This window comes from Cervus canadensis, chromosome 26 (genome assembly GCF_019320065.1).
Source record: "Cervus canadensis isolate Bull #8, Minnesota chromosome 26, ASM1932006v1, whole genome shotgun sequence".
Lineage (NCBI taxonomy): Eukaryota > Metazoa > Chordata > Mammalia > Artiodactyla > Cervidae > Cervus > Cervus canadensis.
Genome location: NC_057411.1, coordinates 49,711,850 through 49,728,370, shown reverse-complemented (window position 1 = coordinate 49,728,370; position 16,521 = coordinate 49,711,850). Strand labels below are relative to the sequence as shown.

Below are 16,521 nucleotides of genomic sequence, written 5' to 3'. Positions count from 1 at the left end.
TCTAGATGCAGAAGCAGGTCTCCCATCAGGTTTACCCGGGCGCCTCCCCCTATGCCTTTCAGGTTTGTCCCTGCCGCCGCCGTGTCGGGCTCACGTCTGGTCCTGGTGTCGTCCCATCCCCGCTGGTGTCTCGCTGAGTGTAGGAGGAGCTGTGGGTCATCTCCCTGGAGGGGAGGAGGGGGCGCTCCACGACAGGCGTTTTTGTTGTTGTTCAGTCGTGTCCGACTCTTTGACCCCGTGGACTGAAGCACGCCAGGCTTCCCTATCTTCCCCTAGTACCTGGAGCTTGCTCAAACTCATGTCCATTGAGTCAGTGATGCCGTCCAACCATCTCATCCTCTGACGTCCCCTTCTCCTCCTGCCTTCAGTCTTTCCAGCATCAGGGTCTTTTCCAATGAGTCAGTTCTTTGCATCAGGTGGCCAAAGTATCAGAGTTTCAGCTTTAGCATCAGTCCTTCCAATGAATATTCAGGACTGATTTCCTTTAGGATGGACTTGCAGTCCAAGAGACTCACAAGAGTCTTTTCCAGGTGTTAGCCACACCAAACGCGCTTAAGCAACGGAACTGTGTCCTCTCTCAGCTCTGGAGGCTGGAGCTCCCGGGCCCACCGGCGGACTTGGCTCCCCATGAGGCTTCTCCGCTGGGCGTGTGCACGGCTGTCTCCTCCCTGTGTCCTCACAAGTCATCCGTCTGTGCCTGTCTGTGTCCTAGTCTCCTCTCATAAGGAAGACAGTCAGATCCAGGCCTGTCCTGAAGGCTCCATTTAAGCTTAATTACCTCTTCAAACATCCTACCTCCAAACACCTTCTGGGGTCCTGGGGTGTGGGCTTCAACCTATGAGCTTTGGAGGGGAGCAGTTCAGTTCATGATATGGCCCCTCCCAGGCTCCTAGTGGGCGGTGTGGACCGCTGGGAGTGGCTGGACAGAATTTCAGGGGAAATTCAGGATTTCCCTGCTTAGAAAACGAGAGAGGAGTTGGCCCTCCCTGGCAGTCCTGCGATTAGGACTCCTCACTTCCACTGCAGAGGCACGCAAACCCTGAGGCCTGGCCAAACAAAAACAAACACGGGAGAAGCCGTGAGCTGGGGGGCAGGAAGCAGGAGCCCCTTCGTGGAGATGGGTTTCATTCGGATGAGGCGAGTGAGAGGCCTGGATAGTTGGGTGGGTGGGTGGTCCCAGCCAGGGAGAGGGCTGGACCAGGAGAGGGTCCAGGAGCTGCCAGGTCACACATGGCAGGCGGGGATGGAGACAGGTGCAGAGAGCTGGGCGGGAGCTGGAGAGAACCAGGGTCCTCACGGTGATGGAGGACCTGATCCAGAGGAGCAGAGGAGACGGACGGTTGGGGGGTCTGTCACCTCGGGGGTGCGGACGTCATGGGCAGAGATGAGCGAGGAGGGCTGGGGGGTGGCTCCCAGCCACAGTGGGCACGCGAGGAGCAGGTCCCAGATGGGAAGGCCATCCTGTCGAACCACAGAGGCAGGGCCGGAGGCGCAGCAGCCGTCCCGCAGAATTGATGTGGAGAATCCACTCTCCGAGCGGCTCTATCCTGCCTTTGCCATTGGGGCACGCAGAATCCCTAAAAACACATCGCTTGCCCTCACCCTCCAAATAGAAGATCATTTCAGCGACCTGAGAGCTTTGTGGTCGTGGAGCGAGTCCATCCGGCCCTGGGAGCACACGGCCCCTTTGCTGGCAGCCAGGGCCACCCGCTGTGTCTCCCGGTGACAGCCTCCTTGTCGTCCATCCAAGCCCACGTGTTTCTCTTTCATCCTGCCCGTAGAAAGGGTCTCGTGAGCTCCAGCGCTTCTGCTGGTGCTCCACTCGCGATAGTTGCCTCCGGAAGGTTCTCTGCATCAACAGAATCTGCTTCAGCCTCTCCCTGTTTCCTTGTCTCCTAGGAAACCAGGACGTCCTCAGAGAGCATCATTTCGGTACCTGCTTCCAGCACCTCGGGGTCTCCGAGCCGCGTGATTTATGTAAGTCGGATTCCCTCTCTGGAGAGGGGAGGAGACCAGGGGCCTGGGGTCCTTGCTGAGTGTGCCCTCGGCGGGTGCAGGGCCGCGGGAGAGATTGGCACAGACCCTGAGGCTGACTCGGGGCCTCCAGTGTGGATGTGTTGTGTGACCACGGCTGCCCCAGAATGTGGCATCCGGTGCGCAGAGAAATGTACTCACGGCCGTGGTTTCCGGCGGTGTCGGTGAGAACACGCCTGCATCCCGCAGCCGGGACTCAGCTGGATAAACCGCACTCACCAGTAACGGTGCAAATCTGTGCCTGTTGGTGCGGGAAGTTCCTGGTGTGCATGTGAAGGATGACGTGTGTCACGTGATCCCATTTTCATTTATGTGTATGTGTATTCGTATGCACGTAGGTATACATATGTGTATTGTGTGTATTTCAGTGTGTGCATGTATATAGGAATGTGTGTATGCATATGTATGGATGGATATGTGTATGTGTGTATCTACATATGTGCATGTGTGTGCAGGTATGTGCAGGTATGTATATTTTGCGTGTGGGTGTGTGTGTCTCTGTACGTGTACATACAAGTCTAAATGTGACTGAGAACATTTTAACTAATTGTTGATAGCAGTTACCTCTGGGTGGTGGCTTTAGAAATGGAAGGTGACCGTTATAATTACTTGCTAGTTTGCTAGTCTAAAGAGCCTGTGCCGCAGCGGGGGAGCGGGCAAGCGGGGTGAGCCCTGGACTGGGCGTCTTGGCCCAGCTTCACCTCTGCAGGCTGGTTGGCCAGGACGAGTCTCCTCTCCCACTCCCCCCAACTCACGGCCAGAGTCTGGTTTTTCTCTAACACAATGGAGATTGGGTTCCCTCCTCTCGACACTTCTTTTTAGCCCCCAGAACTCTCTCTGGTTGGACACAGGGCAGTTCCTGCCCTAATTCTGATGGAAGATAAGAACCCGGGTTCTAGTCTGGAGGGCGAATGGCCAGATGACCCTGGGCAGCTGCAGACTCGGAGGTTCAGAAAGACAGCCTGACGTCACCAGGCCAGCTGTGTGCCCTCAGGCAAGGCATTAGCCTCTCTGAGCCTCCGGGAGCTCACCCATACCTGGGGGCCCACAACACCTGCTGCCCAGGGCCACGGAGGTCCTGAGTGGGAGGCCCCGGGCACAGCCCTGAGCCCAGAGCGGGGGCCCAGGAAGCGCTCACTGGAGTCACTGTTGTGACATCAGTGATCGTCTGCAGGGCCACCATACCGAGGGCCCAGACCAGGGGCCTCAACCACAGAGACGTACCTCCCCACCGTCCCGGAGCCTGGGAGTCCGAGTCACGGTGTCGGGAGGGTCGGTTCCCTGCAAGGCCCGTCTCCTGGGCGTGTGGACGGCCGTCTTCTCCGCCTGTCCTCCAGCTGGTTGTCCCTCTGTGCACGTCTGTGTCCTGACCTCCTCGTCACAGGAGGACCCCTGGGCGCTGGCTCAGAGCATCCCACCCTGCTGACCTTGGTTCACCTTAATCACCCCTTTAAAGGGCACTGTCACCAAATACAGATTCTGTAGTGCTGGGGGTTAGCGATTCAATGAAAAAAGGAGGAGGACACAATCCACCCCAAATGCCATCATCATCAGGACCAGTAATAGTGACTGTTACTGTTTGAATGAGAGCGTGTCTGTGGCACAGAGTGTGGTCCTGTCCGCAGATGGCAGCTGCTGTTGGTAACTGCTCCTTGCTGTCTTCAGTCACTCAGTCGTGTCCGACTCTTTGCGACCTCGTGGACTGCAGCACGCCAGGCTTCCCTGTCCTGCACTATCTCCCGGAGCTTACTCAAAGTCACGTCCATTGAGTCGGTGAGGCCATCCAGCCATCTCATCCTCTGTCACCCCCTTCTCCTCCTGCCTTCAGTCTTTCCCAGCATCAGAGTCTTTTCCAGTGACTCAGCTCTTTGCATCAGATGCCCAAAGCACTGGAGCTTCAGCGTCAGTCCTTCTAATGAATATTCAGGACTGATTCCCTTTAGGATGGACTGGTTATCCATGTTTTGAACAAGTTGGTGTTTGTAAGGGGTTCAAGTACAGTGCTGGCCATACAGCAGTGCAGCCAGCAAGGACGTTGGTCTCCGAAGTCCCTGTTACTTTATAGAGATCTTGCAGTGGTAAGCAGTAGAGCTGGCTTTGAGACCAGGTCTTCTCACCCCAAAGCTTGGGTTCTGCTCAGGGAAGCCGGTTGCTCAGGGCTGAAAGCCAGCCCTGCTGGGTCCCTCCTTCACCAGGCTGTTTTCAGCACAGCCATGGCCATGTCCCCCAGGCCAGGTCCCCTGATGTCCCCACCCTTGGGGAACAGCAGTTTGCCGAGGGTGATGGTGGGCCAAGAAGGTCCCCACCAGCTGGGTGTGCCTTCAGCCGAAGTGGATTCTGCCTGGGCACACCGTCCCAGCTGATATAGGCTTCTTGCTCGGCTAATACCCCTGCACCAGTTTTAAACAGACGGCCTCAAGAGGATTCATGTAACCCAGACTCCTGAGTCTGAAACACCTGCTCTCAGCTGACACAGCTGAGATGCCTTGAGGACTGGGTACCAAGGCCCACACCTGCTGCCTCCTCCAGCTCTCAGCATCCCACTTCTCAGATGCAGCTCAGAGAGGGGCAGAAGCTGGTCTGTGTCCCAGCCTCTGAGTCAGGGAGCCGCCATCCAAGGACACACGGCCGCTTCCAACACGTGGACTCGCAGTGCCGTGGCCGGCGCCCAGCCTGGCCCCCCCACCCCACCCCCGCTGCCGTCCCTCCCAGTCAGGGCTGGTGTCGGCTCTGGTCAGCAGTGCATCCCTGCGGTTCCTTCACCAAGGAGACGGGAGTCTGGTCAGGCACGCCTTCTCAGGCTCACTCCTGTTGTCTTCCTGCTCCAGCTGGTATCTGCTGTCATCCTCCTGTGTGCCTGACTTGGCTCCGTGCTGGGCACGCTCAGGACCTCAGGACCAGGGCCCCAGTCCATGCGCCAGGTCAGTGAGCTTTAGAGGGTGCTGACCACCCCATCCGGCAGCACCTGCTGTAGTGTGGTTGTCATCAAACGCAGCCTCCCCGCCCTCCTCCTTCCCCCATTCAGGAAGAGATCGCTGCCCCCGTGAGGCCCCCGTGTGCAGGAATGGGGCAGAATTCATCGTGTGCTGTGGCTAACCTCTTCCCCTTGGGCTGTGAGTGCCTGGCGGGCAAAGGTCGTGCCTCATTCATCTTAGCATATATACAGGATAAAACATGGGCACAGTGTGTGGGTTAGCCGCTCAGTCGTGTCCGACTCTTTGCGACCCCGTGGACTGTAGCCCGCCAGGCTCCTCTGTCCATGGGGATTCTCCAGGCCAGAATACTGGAGTGGGTTGCCATTCCCTTCTCCAGGGGATCTTCCCAACCCAGGGATTGAACCCAGGTCACCTGCATTGCAGGCAGATTCTTTACCATCTGAACCACCAGAGAAGCTCAATAAATTGTGGGGTTTTAAAAAGCAATCTTTTCACTGCCTTTTTCTTTATTATAAAGGTAACCCACATTTATTAGGAAAAAATAGTGATTGGTATAGAGACAAAAATGAATACCATTTATAATCCTCCCAGCCAGAGTGGCCCATTGTTAATATATTGAAGTACACCCTTTCAGTCTCTTTTTCTCCATGTGCATGTATTTTCTTTCTTTCTTTTTTACAAAATGAAGTCACATGGGCTATATTGTTTTATAAGCTTTCTTCACCATGGCAATAAAGCAGTGAGTTGGCATAGTGTATCATTAGATTGTTTTATCGGTAGGATTATATTACAGCTATAACATCATATACGGTCACATCCTAGGGGCTTCCCACATGGCGTTAGTGGTAAAGAATCCATCTGCCAATTCAGGAGATATAAGAGATGTGGGTTCAGTCTCTGGATCAGGAAGATCCCCCTGGAGGAGGGCATGGCAACCCAGTCCAGTATTCTCACCTGGAGAATCCCATGGACAGAGGAGCCTGGTGGGCTACAGTCCACAGGGTCGCAGAGAGTTAAGACAGGACTTAGCACACACACATGCTAGATACAGTGTAGGGAGAAGAAAGCTGAGGGGAAACACTCGCAGACGCACACACCCCAGTGGCCTTCCGCCAATGGGAGGGCATAGCCCGTTGTCACAGTGACCCCCCCAGGACCTGGGTGCCAGGAAATGGATCTGTGAGCCCTGCTGGGTGGTGTGGATGTGAGGAGCCAGGAGCATGGCCCCTTAGCCACCTGGCTGGGGGTTGGGGGGTTGGGGGCCTCTGTCTGAGCTGGCTCATGTTGATGTAGTTGGCATTGTCAGGCTTTCTCTCTGATCCCTGCAGTCAGAGGCTGACCCAGGGCAAGGTGGGCCCCGCTGACCGCACGTTTGGGGCAGAACAAGCCAGCGGGCAGCTGATTGCTGTGATCATAGCAGGGCAGAGGGGGCAGAGTGGGTGGGCACAGCCTCCGCCAGCCCCATGGCAGCGTCGCCCTTTAGGTCAGGCCATGTGGATGTTCAGAAATCCAGCAGGTGGCGAGGCCCAGGTGGCATTCCCATTTTCAGGGGGAGACCAAGGCCCAGAGAATCCGCCTGGCTTTGGCGAATGCACGATCTATTTTAGTTCAGTGCGGCTTGCTTGCCCTGAGGACCGTGTCATGTCCATCGTGGAGTTGGGGGGAGGGGCTCCATGGTGAAGCAGAGTCCTGGACCCACAGCCCCTAGCCTTGCGGGGAGGGGACACTGATGCACCAACGAAGATCAGCACCTTTACTCAAAAGAGGAAAACATCCAGCCAGACGGCAGAGAGAAAGCCGGAAAGGCTTCCTGGAGGAGGAGGCCTCTGCTGACTCTGGAAGGACCAGAGGATGAGCCGGGCAGAGCGGTCTGGGGAGGGCCTCTTGGAGGGCGGGATCTACATGTGCTGAGCCCTTAGGCTCTGTACATGGGGAAACGGTAAGGAGTCGGGTGTGGCTAGTTTCCTGGGCTGGGCGGTGAGGGGCTCTGATGAGCAGATACACAAGGGCTAGACCTCCAGGGGCCTGAGTTCCAACTTCCCCAGAACACAGAGAGGAGCAGCTCAAAAACGCTGATCAGAGGTCATCATCACAACAAATGGCACACTCAGGGTTTGAACTCAGGTCTTCCGAGTGCTGCCCAGGGTTCCGAAGGGAATCGCCAGAGCCTGAGACATCAGGTGTTCACTCTCTCAGCCTACGTCACAAACGGCACGTGGTACCCAGTGCCTCCCGGGAGCCTAGGAGTTGGGTGGTCAGGGAAGGCTTCCTGGAGGAGGTGGGCTAGAGCTGCCAGACCTCGGAGGAAGCGGGACAGCTGGAGCGTGGGGGCTGAGCCGGCTCACCGAGGGCAGGAAGAGGAGACAGTGTACCGCGGGCAGACTAGAGACATCCGGCTGCAAACATCAAGTCTGGAGACCACAGTGAGGGCTGTGTCACCTGCCCCTGGAGGGGGCTGCCAGAGGATGTGAGCTGGAGGGTGCAGGGGGGGCAGCTGGAGCTCGAGAGACGTGGCCCTGGCGGAGAGGAGAGCCGGCTCTGCACGCAGACAGCCTGCTTCTGTTCCCCGGCGGTGGGACTCCGGGCTCTGCTGCTTCCCTGTGAAGTGGAGGTCCTGTGTGTGGCCAGCTTCGTGGGCTTGGCCCACTGCCGTCTGGGGCGGAGCGCAGAGCTCACGGTGCTGTTGGAGTTTGAAGAATTGCTGGCAGGACGCCCCTCCCCGCTCACCGCCCCCCGACACCCAGAGGCAGAGGTCAGATCTGGACTCCGGCTGTGAGGACCTTGACCAGAGCTGCCTGGGGCTGGGAGGGGGTGCAGAGAGGCAGGCAGGGGCTGTGTTGGCTGGACCGGGGGTCCCCCAGGGAGGCTGAGGTCGAGATGAGGGTTCTCGAGAGGTTTGGGGGGTCAAGCTGAGCTAATGGGGGCAGCCCGACTGGCCAGCTCTGCCCACGACTGGCAAGGCCAGGCTGAGACTAACCCTCAGAGGGGACACGGGGGAAAGGAGGTGACCGGAGTGTCTGCTCCAGGAGGGACAGCAGCCTGGGCGTCCACTCCGCTGGGAACCAGGCGGTGCTGGGAGTGGGCTGGGGCCGCACGTCCCTTCTTCTGTGGGGATCGCAAGCTGTAAACGTTCCGTCCGCACTTGGGGGGGTGTGTCACAGGAACACCGGGGCTGAGACCGGGGTTTGGGCGTGGATCTCAGCCCTACTGTGAGAGCCAAGTCTTGTGCTCAGCTCCCGGGCCTGTCTGGTCACGCGCCCCCAGGCAGCCCCCAGAGCTGGGAGGAGGGGCTGGCGGGCAGTGCGGGGAGGCTGAGCCCAGTTACAGGACAGCGGGCCGCCAGGTGGACCTCACCTGAGCAGATGCGGTGGTTCCAATGCTCACTCATCACCACGAGTGAGGGCCTCTGTGATGACCTCCGTGAGGTCACACACCAGCTGCCTGTCCCCTGTCTCATGTCAGGCTGTTGGCTGTGTGTAGGGAGTGTTCCAAAGCCCTGGGCGTGTGTACGAGTGGCTGGGTATGGAGGTGTGTTCACGAGTGCTGGTTTGGGTGTGTGCGAGTGTGTGTGCGCGAGCGTGTGGGTGCCTCCAGGTTGTGCTGGTGAGTATGAGTGGGTGGAGTTGTGGGTGTGTCAGGGTCTCCCTCCATAGCTGTAGGCAGGCACATTCTCTGTGCACACGTGTATTGTGTGTGCTGGCCTGCATGCGTGTGCTGGGTGTTTGCATCTGTACATACATGTGTGCACACATCGAGCAGGTATTTAAATGCACGTGTGTATGTCCTTTATGGATGTGTGTAGTTTGTGTGAGCACATGTGTAGTTGTGTTTGGATGCATGCAAGTCTATTATGTGCAGGTGTTTGTGAGTATGCGTCCATGTGTGTGTTTGTATGCATGTGTACATGTTCGCTGGTAGCTCAGCTGGTAAAGAATCCGCCTGCAATGAAGGAGACCCCGGTTCGATTCCTGGGTCGGGAAGATCCCCTGGAGAAGGGAAAGGCTACCCACTCCAGTATTCTGGCCTGGAGAATTCCATGGACTGTATAGTCCACGGGGTTGCAAAGAGCTGGACATGACTGAGTGATGTGTTTTCTGTGCCTACACGTACATTATGTGTGTATGTGCATATCTGTGTGTGTTTGCATCCAAGTGTGTGTTTGTATGCATGCACGTATGTGTGTATATGTGTGTTTTCTGTGCCCTCACATGTGTATTTGTTTGTGCATGTGTGTCTGTGTGTATGCAAGCATAACTGAGTGAGTGTGTGTTTAGACTGCAGATGGAGTTCTCACTGTCTGTAGGACCAGGAGGCTTCCCCACCCCCCTGACTTTGCCCATCCACTCGTTTCACTCAGACTCACCTCCTCCCACGTCTGCCGGGCGACACGGCCCCTGGGTGTGGGTCTGACCAGCCCTCGTGGCCCCTTCCGTCCCTCTTTCAGGCCAAGCTGGGCGATGAGATCCTGGACTACAGAGACCTGGCCGCTCTCCCTAAGAGCAAGGCCATCTACAACATCGACCGCCCCGACATGATCTCCTACTCGCCTTACATCAGCCACTCGGTGGGGGACCGGCAGAGCTACAGCGAGGTATGGGGCCCGCGCAGCAGGTCGCCTTGGCGGCCTCAGCCCCCCTTACCCCCTCAGACAACCTGCGCCTCCTCTTCAGAGAGTCCCCAGAGTGCTCTGGCCTCAAACCACCTCACGAGTCTGGACGGGGAGCCCCCTTGGAGTGGGGGGCAGGGAGCAGGAAGCTCGAGGGTGATCGGGAAAGCAACAGGGGCAAAGCGAGCATCTCTTCCGTGTCCTCAGTCGGGCTGATGCTCATCCCCGGGGAATGGACCGTGTTCCTTTGTCCAGCCTGCTTCTGGCCCCGCTCCCTGCTCACGTGCCTCCCCGCCCCGTGAGCCCCTCGAGCTGGTCTGACCCCTGGTTGGACCGCAGATGACTCCTCCCTTCTGTCCCTCGGGCGATGCGCTTCTCGGGGCCTCCCTGCTCACGGCGGCACCTCTCCATTTAACTGGAACTTGCTGCTGGGTTTGGCTTTTCCTTTTTGAGACTCAGGTGTGACCCTGGGGGCGGGGCTGGAGGCGAGGAGTGTTTTGTCAGTTGCTGGCCGTGTCCACGGGCCGGTCACATGTGGTGGCCTGGCCCAGGCGGCCCCTTGGGGGGCAGAGCTCAGCCCTGGCCGTAACTGAGTCCCCCGAGGTGTGGTCAAGGCTCTGGGGTCTCCAGGTTCGATGGGGGTCATGCGGGCAAGCTCAGCTTGGCAGGCGCTGCTGTGGGATACAAGGGCGGGGCGAGGTCCTCCGGGGTACACCCACCGGTCACGCCGCAGCAGCTGGCCAGGGCCACCCCTGCCGTGGCCACTCGGTCACAGTCACCACGCACGCACAGACCCGCTCTCACTCTGCCCTGGTACCGGGCTTGGCACTCCCCACCTCCCACGGCCCAGCGCTCTGGGAATGCCCCCTCCCCGCAGGACGAGGATGAAACGAGGAGACTGGGGGGGACGTGCTAGCCCCAGGACCGTGGGGCTCACAGGGCAGAGCTGGGGCGTGGGCCCGGGTGGCCAACTCTGGTCACTGCCGCCTCCGTGCCGGCTTCTACCATGGTGCAGAGCGAGGTGTTGGGTCGCGTCCCTTCTCCATCTCTGGGGACCTTGAGGGCTTGCATCTCTGCAGGCCCCACCAGCCGGGGGCCTGCTCGGAGGGGGCCTCTGAGGGGCCTTTCTGTGAGTTGATGATGAAGGGGGGCCCGGGAAGCCCCAGAACGGGGCTTGGGGCATTGAGCTGGGCAGACACGGCCTAGGGCTGAACAGCTTCTCCCGCTGCTCTAGACCTGCAGCCTTATAGCCGCTCATCCCAGGGCGGAAAGCTCACAGCGGGAAGAGGAGTGGGCCGGAAGCACAGTGCTCTGCCAGCCTCTCTGAGCCTCAGTGTCCCCGTCTGTGAAATGGGCAGATTGGGGTACAAGTTCCCCCTTCCCATTCTAAGGGCGGGGATGGTACAAGAGCGAGCCCCCAGCCATTCGGGGCTCCTCCTCGGAAACTCTCCACAGCATCTTCTTACCTGTTCAGGTGTGGGGGAGACAGGTGAGCTTTCCTGCCTGGAAGCTCAGTTTCCAGAGCCCCTTCTGCTACTTGCTGCTTCCCTGAGCCCGTATACAGATGGTGGATGACCCAAATACCGACCCATATACACATGGTGGACGGTGCACTTGTTCTAACGGGAGCTGCCTGGCTGGTGACCGCTCCCCGGGGCCCCGATGGCCCCCAGCCCCTCACTGTGGTCCTCACCCCAAACCCTGAGACTCCGAATCATCCTTCCTTTCTCCGGGCCCCTTTATCTTTTCTGAAGAAGACCTGCGGGCTCACGGGGTGGTGACTCCTGATGCCCTGAACCAACAGTCCTCCTACTGGAAACGGGGCTTTGCGGGAGGGTGGCAGGGTGGGGTGGGACAGCCAGGAGGAGGCAGGTCCACGCTGATCCGCACAGAGCTCTGTCCTGGGGGCCTCTTTCTCTGGGGGGCATTGACTGAATGTCTCCAAAGAGAAGGCTTTGGAACCCATGTGGGGTCTTGTAGGGAGGAGTCCCTTCCCATTGGGAGGAGGGTCCCTGGGGTGGAGGTACCTGGGCCGGGGTCTGGGCCCCTCCCCGCGTGACCGCCTGGTGCCGGGCCTAACGGGGTCCCCTGTGTTGTGTCCACAGTCCCCCCAGCTGCTCTCGCCAACGCCGCCCGAGGTAACCGCCCCCCAGCACGCCCATCTGCTCATCACTCCGCTGCCTAGATTATAAAGATAACTGCCCGAGGCTTCCCCAGGAGGGCCCCCCAGGCCCTTGGCTGTGGCATCTGGCCCTGGCGTCAGTCCATGGCCCTCTGAGGCTGGGGTGCCCTCCTCGGCGCTGGTTATTTTTATAATGGTGTCTCATTCGCATGCTTCCCCGTGCGTCTGCCAGCCCTGCGATGCGGACATCTGGGACACAGGCGTCCTGCGGTCTGGTCCACGGCTTCCTTTAGAGGGGAAAAAAAGTCCAGGGGCTGGGGTAGCTGGGGCCACCTCATCCGCCTCTGAGCGGGATTATGGGAACATCCTTGGGGCCTTGAGGGTGAACGTACTGAAAGCGTTTCTGTATCAAATAGCGTTTATAATTAGCAACCCGCCCTGTATGTCTGTTTCTCAAAATGGATCCTTGACATAGATGGCTGCCAATCAGACTCCATAGGTATCAGATCCTGGGCTCAGGAAGGTGACAAATGCCTGTGGGTGGGCAGCTGGCACCGAGTGGCCATGCCCACGTGTGGTTGCGAGCCCCGGGGACAGGGCAGATGAGGAGACACCTGTAAAATATAAGCTGGCCAGTGGGGCTGTGCAGAGAATACCCGGGGATGGAGATGAGATGGCCGGACTGTGGCAGCCCCAGAGGAGACAGTGTCCATCACTGGGGCGGTGGGGGGAGTGGCAGGCCAGGCCAGGAGGTTAGTGTTACGCACAGCGGGGGGCGGGGGGGACGCCTGACAAGTGCACTCCCAGCGTGAGGGTGGCCTGAGCAGAGCGTGGAGGTGGGTACGCAGGCAAGATTTAGGGACAGTGGATCGGGCGGGTTTGGCTGAAGAGGAGCCCTGGGAGGCAGGAGGTAAGCTGGGAAGGGCATGGGAACCGTGAGTGCCAGACCCAGACCCTCCCAGTGCTCATCCCCATGCCGGCCTGGTGGGCAGAGCAGCGGGGTCCACCCACGGCAGGAGGCCGGGCCGCGTCGTGATTCCGGCCAGGGTGCCGAGTTGCGGCTGGTCGGTGGTCTGCTCTGCCCCCAGCCTGCGGTGCCACGCCATCTCACGCCACCCGCTCTGACCACTCGAGAGGGTGGCCCGTCCTGCTTGAGTGGAGTCTGTGTTGTCGATGACTATGCATCTGACTCAACTGAGCTTCTGGGCCCTGGGGTTCAGGGGCTTCTCACCTCCCACACCTGGGGAGGCCCTGTTGAAGCTGGTTACAGAAGCTCTGTGGGTCTCAAAGTGTCTCCCAAGGACCCTTGGGGACCAAGGATTGGACAAGAGGGGGACCGAGGGGAGTGGGGGGAGCCAGGTGCCTTTACCCACCCTTGGAGCCAAGCCACAAGGAGGTGCTGTGGGAGGGATGGATACCATCCACCCAGGTGCTAAAGGATGCTCAGGCTGAAGGGAGTGTCAGCACCAAGGCCAGCTCCCCGCCTGGCTCTTCAGAGGTGCCCTGGCAGGTGTGGGCACTCCATCCCGGGGCCACGTTGAGTCAGCCTCCGGGGTCAGGCGCGTGGAGGGCGGAAGGGTGGGACGGGATGGGTGGTGGTCCCGGCTCAGCGTTCACTGGGCTGTCTTCCTCCCAGGGGGAGCAGGACGACCGCTCCTACAAGCAATGCAGGACCTCCAGCCCCAGCTCCACCGGGTCGGTCAGCCTCGGCCGATACACCCCGACCTCGCGGTCACCCCAGCACTATAGCCGTCCAGGTACTTGCCCCCACCCCTCACAGCTTCTTTTACCCCCCTGAGCCTGTGCTTCTTGTTGCTTTTCCTCTGAGGAGTCTGTCTGTTACTCTGCGCAGCTGGAGAAAGGACGGACGGGGAGATGGGGAGCTGTGCTTTTAGTGACAGAAGCAAAAGGCCCTCTGCGGTCTGGGTGGGGAGGTGAAGTGCAGAGGCAGCGGGATAGCCGGTCAGTGAGAGGGGCCATCCTGGGAGACACCCGAGGCAGTGCTGAGCACATAGAACCCAGCTCACTTGTTGGTGTCGGGAAGGTGAAACCACACCCACTGCAGGAGTCACCGAGTTCCGAGCTCACGGAGTCCTAGGGAGGTTTGCGCTGCGAACGCAAAATCAACGGGCAGAAACTGGCCTCAGCATACGTGTTGCCGCTCCTCTGTATCTGGGTCAGTGGCCCCAAAGACAGCCGTGGGGAGAAGCCTGAGGAGGGCCCTCTCTCCCCTGCCCCGGCCTCACCCCCTGCCTGGCACCCAGCTGCGTATTGCTTCCCCTTCCCATTTAAAACTCTGAGCTGCCTCATTGTGTCAGAGTCACAGGGACTCCACTCAGAGGCTGCTTTCCTGAGGGACTTTTCCAAGCATCTCCTCCCCGGCCAGCTGCTGCATGGCTCCTTTCTCACCTTCATGAACTCAGCTCTCGAGTTTTGTGGTCCTTGTGGAAAAGTCAAAGCTCCATTCATTGGCAAAGTTATTTTCATTACCTCCCTGCCATGTGCCTGGTACATCTTGCTCAATAGAAGTTTGGAAAGTCGGCGAGTGAGTGAGTGATGAGTGACTGACTCAGTGAATGAATGAGTAAGTGAATGCGTGAAAGAGTGGGTGAATGAATGAATGTATGAGTGAGTGAGTGAATGAATGAGTGGGTGAGTGAATAAATGAATGAGTGAGAGAATGAATGATGAGTGACTGACTCAGTGAATGAATAAATGAGTAGGTGAGTGAATGAAAGAGTGGGTGGATGAATGAATAGATGAGTGAGTGAATGAATAGATGAGTGAGTGAATGAATGAGTGGATGAGTGAATGAGTGATGACTGACTCAGTGAATGAATGAGTGGATGAATGAAAGAATGAGTGGGTGAATGAATAGATGAGTGAGTGAATGAATAAGTGAGTGAGTGAATAAATGAGTGGGTGAATAAATGAATAGGTAAGTGAGTGGGTGAGTGAATGAATGAGTGGGTGAGTGATGAATGAGTGGGTGAGTGAATGAATGAATGGGTGAATGAGTGAATAGATGAGTGAATGAGTGAGTAAGGGAATGAGTGACCAGGCAGGTGGGTAGGTCAGGGAGAAGGGCCGTCAGCCTCTCTGAGGACCTCTCTGTGGACCCCTGACCGCTGTATTTGGGTCACCTGGGCTGGCCAGCTGGTGCTTGGCCGGATGGCCACCCCAGGGTCAAGGCCTGACCCTCTCCTGGGTGAGGCCTGGTGCCTGTCCGGTGACCGACCCCTCCCCGGTCCGGCTAACTGCCCTCCGCCCGGGTCCCAGATCCCAAGAAAGCCCCTTCCTGGGGCAGTGGGCAGGACCCGGGGGCCCGCCGCTCCCACCCAGCAGGCCTGCGGCGGGCCTGGGCACCCCGACCCCAGCGGGCAGGCCTTCCGCCCTCCGAGCCCGGAGCAGAGGCGCCCTGAGCATGCTGGGCAGCCCACCCCCTCGAGGGGCCTCAGAAAGGTGTGTGTTCTTGGGTCGAGACGGCAGAGCGGGGCCTGGGGCTCTTCTGCGGCCATGTGGCCGGGCGGGCTGACTCTGACTTGCTCTCTGTCGCCCGCAGCTGGTACTGCGAGCGTCGGTACCAGTAGCTGCCTGTCCCTGTCCCAACACCCAAGCCCTTCTTCCGTGTTCAGACATCATTACATCCCGTACTTCCGAGGTAAGGCGCGCCGCCCGCAGAGCGTCCGTGTCTCGCTGTCCTGTGTCCGCTGCCGCATGGCTTCCCCGAGCCCCCGTCTCACGCCCGTGCTCCCCACTGTGTCATGTGTGTCCAGCTGTGTCGGTGTGTCCGTGTTCCCAGGAGGCAGCTTGTCGTTCAGAAACACGAGTGGCGAGGCGGGGGGAGGGTTCTAGGACCTACCCAGCACCCACCTTGGGCTGGCTCCGGAGCCTCTACCTAAGTCATCCCGTGTTATTTCCCTCTCGGCTCGGCGGGCGTGGGGGACTGCTCGCCACAGTTATCGGGAAATGTCCACGGCTTCAGTTCATGGTGGCCGGGCACCCCGCCGTGGCTGCAGCTCCTCACAGGGCACAGACCTGCCCGTCTGCCCCACCCCTGCCTGGGCACTTGTGTGTGAATCAGTCCAGGAAAAGGGCCAGTTCCTGTGTTATGGACTGACTCGTGCCCTCAGATTCATTTGTTGACATCCTAAGCCCCCGTGAGCCTGCGTTTGGAGAAAGTGTCTTTAGAAGGTTATTAGGGTGAAGTCATAAAGGTGGGGCCCTAATCCAATGGGGTGGGTGGCCTTTTTGGAGGAGGAACAGACAGTCTGTCTGTGTGTGCTCAGAGGAAAGGCCATGGGAGGCCAGAGCAGTGTCTTCTGCCAATGAGAGAGGCTGCACCTGAGACCCAGCCCTGCCAGACCTTGATCTGGGACTCCCGGCCTCCGTTCCTGAGAGAAACGAATGTCTGCTTTGCAAGCCAGGCAACCGAGGTGCTTTGTTACACAGCCCTAGCTGACTGATACACCCTGGAAAGACTCCCAAAGCACAAGAGGAGCAGCAGTGGTCTGTTGATTCCCCCGGAGTGAGTTAGGGTCCCTGTTCCTCACCGCTGCTGAGTGCAGAATGTTTCAGGAAAAACTTCTGACCCCGAGAGACGGGGAGAGGCCAACCCAGCGGGATTAATGCATCACTGATGGTCACCCATCCCGGCTCCTTGGAACTTGGACGGTTCTCATGTGCATCGTCATCACCCATCTGAGTGACCCTATTAGTCTAACGGAGAAGAGAGCCCCCTGGTCAGTGGGGTGCCTTCTGCTCCTCTCTGTGGACCTGGCCCCGCAGCTCAAGGACTTTTTTTTGGATGTCCTGGCTTTTCT

General features: G+C 58.7%; 1 protein-coding gene across 31 annotated transcripts in view; it reads left to right on the top strand.

Annotated features, from left to right (window-relative positions):
• ABLIM2 (actin binding LIM protein family member 2) overlaps window positions 1-16,521 on the top strand; it is a 158,666-nt gene that overhangs the window by 92,669 nt on the left and 49,476 nt on the right. For 9 of the 31 annotated variants that reach the window (XR_006265654.1, XR_006265652.1, XM_043447917.1 and 6 more), the window contains 6 exons: window positions 6-62; window positions 1,900-1,977; window positions 9,415-9,561; window positions 11,682-11,714; window positions 13,335-13,455; window positions 15,261-15,359. Coding sequence is in view for 29 of the 31 variants with exons in the window: in XM_043447917.1 (XP_043303852.1) it covers window positions 6-62; window positions 1,900-1,977; window positions 9,415-9,561; window positions 11,682-11,714; window positions 13,335-13,455; window positions 15,261-15,359 (535 nt within the window). In the remaining 2 variants the exon portion in view is untranslated. The remainder of the gene's footprint in view (window positions 1-5; window positions 63-1,899; window positions 1,978-9,414; window positions 9,562-11,681; window positions 11,715-13,334; window positions 13,456-15,260; window positions 15,360-16,521) is intronic. The other 22 variants (XM_043447936.1, XM_043447935.1, XM_043447934.1 and 19 more) reach the window with 7 other exon arrangements.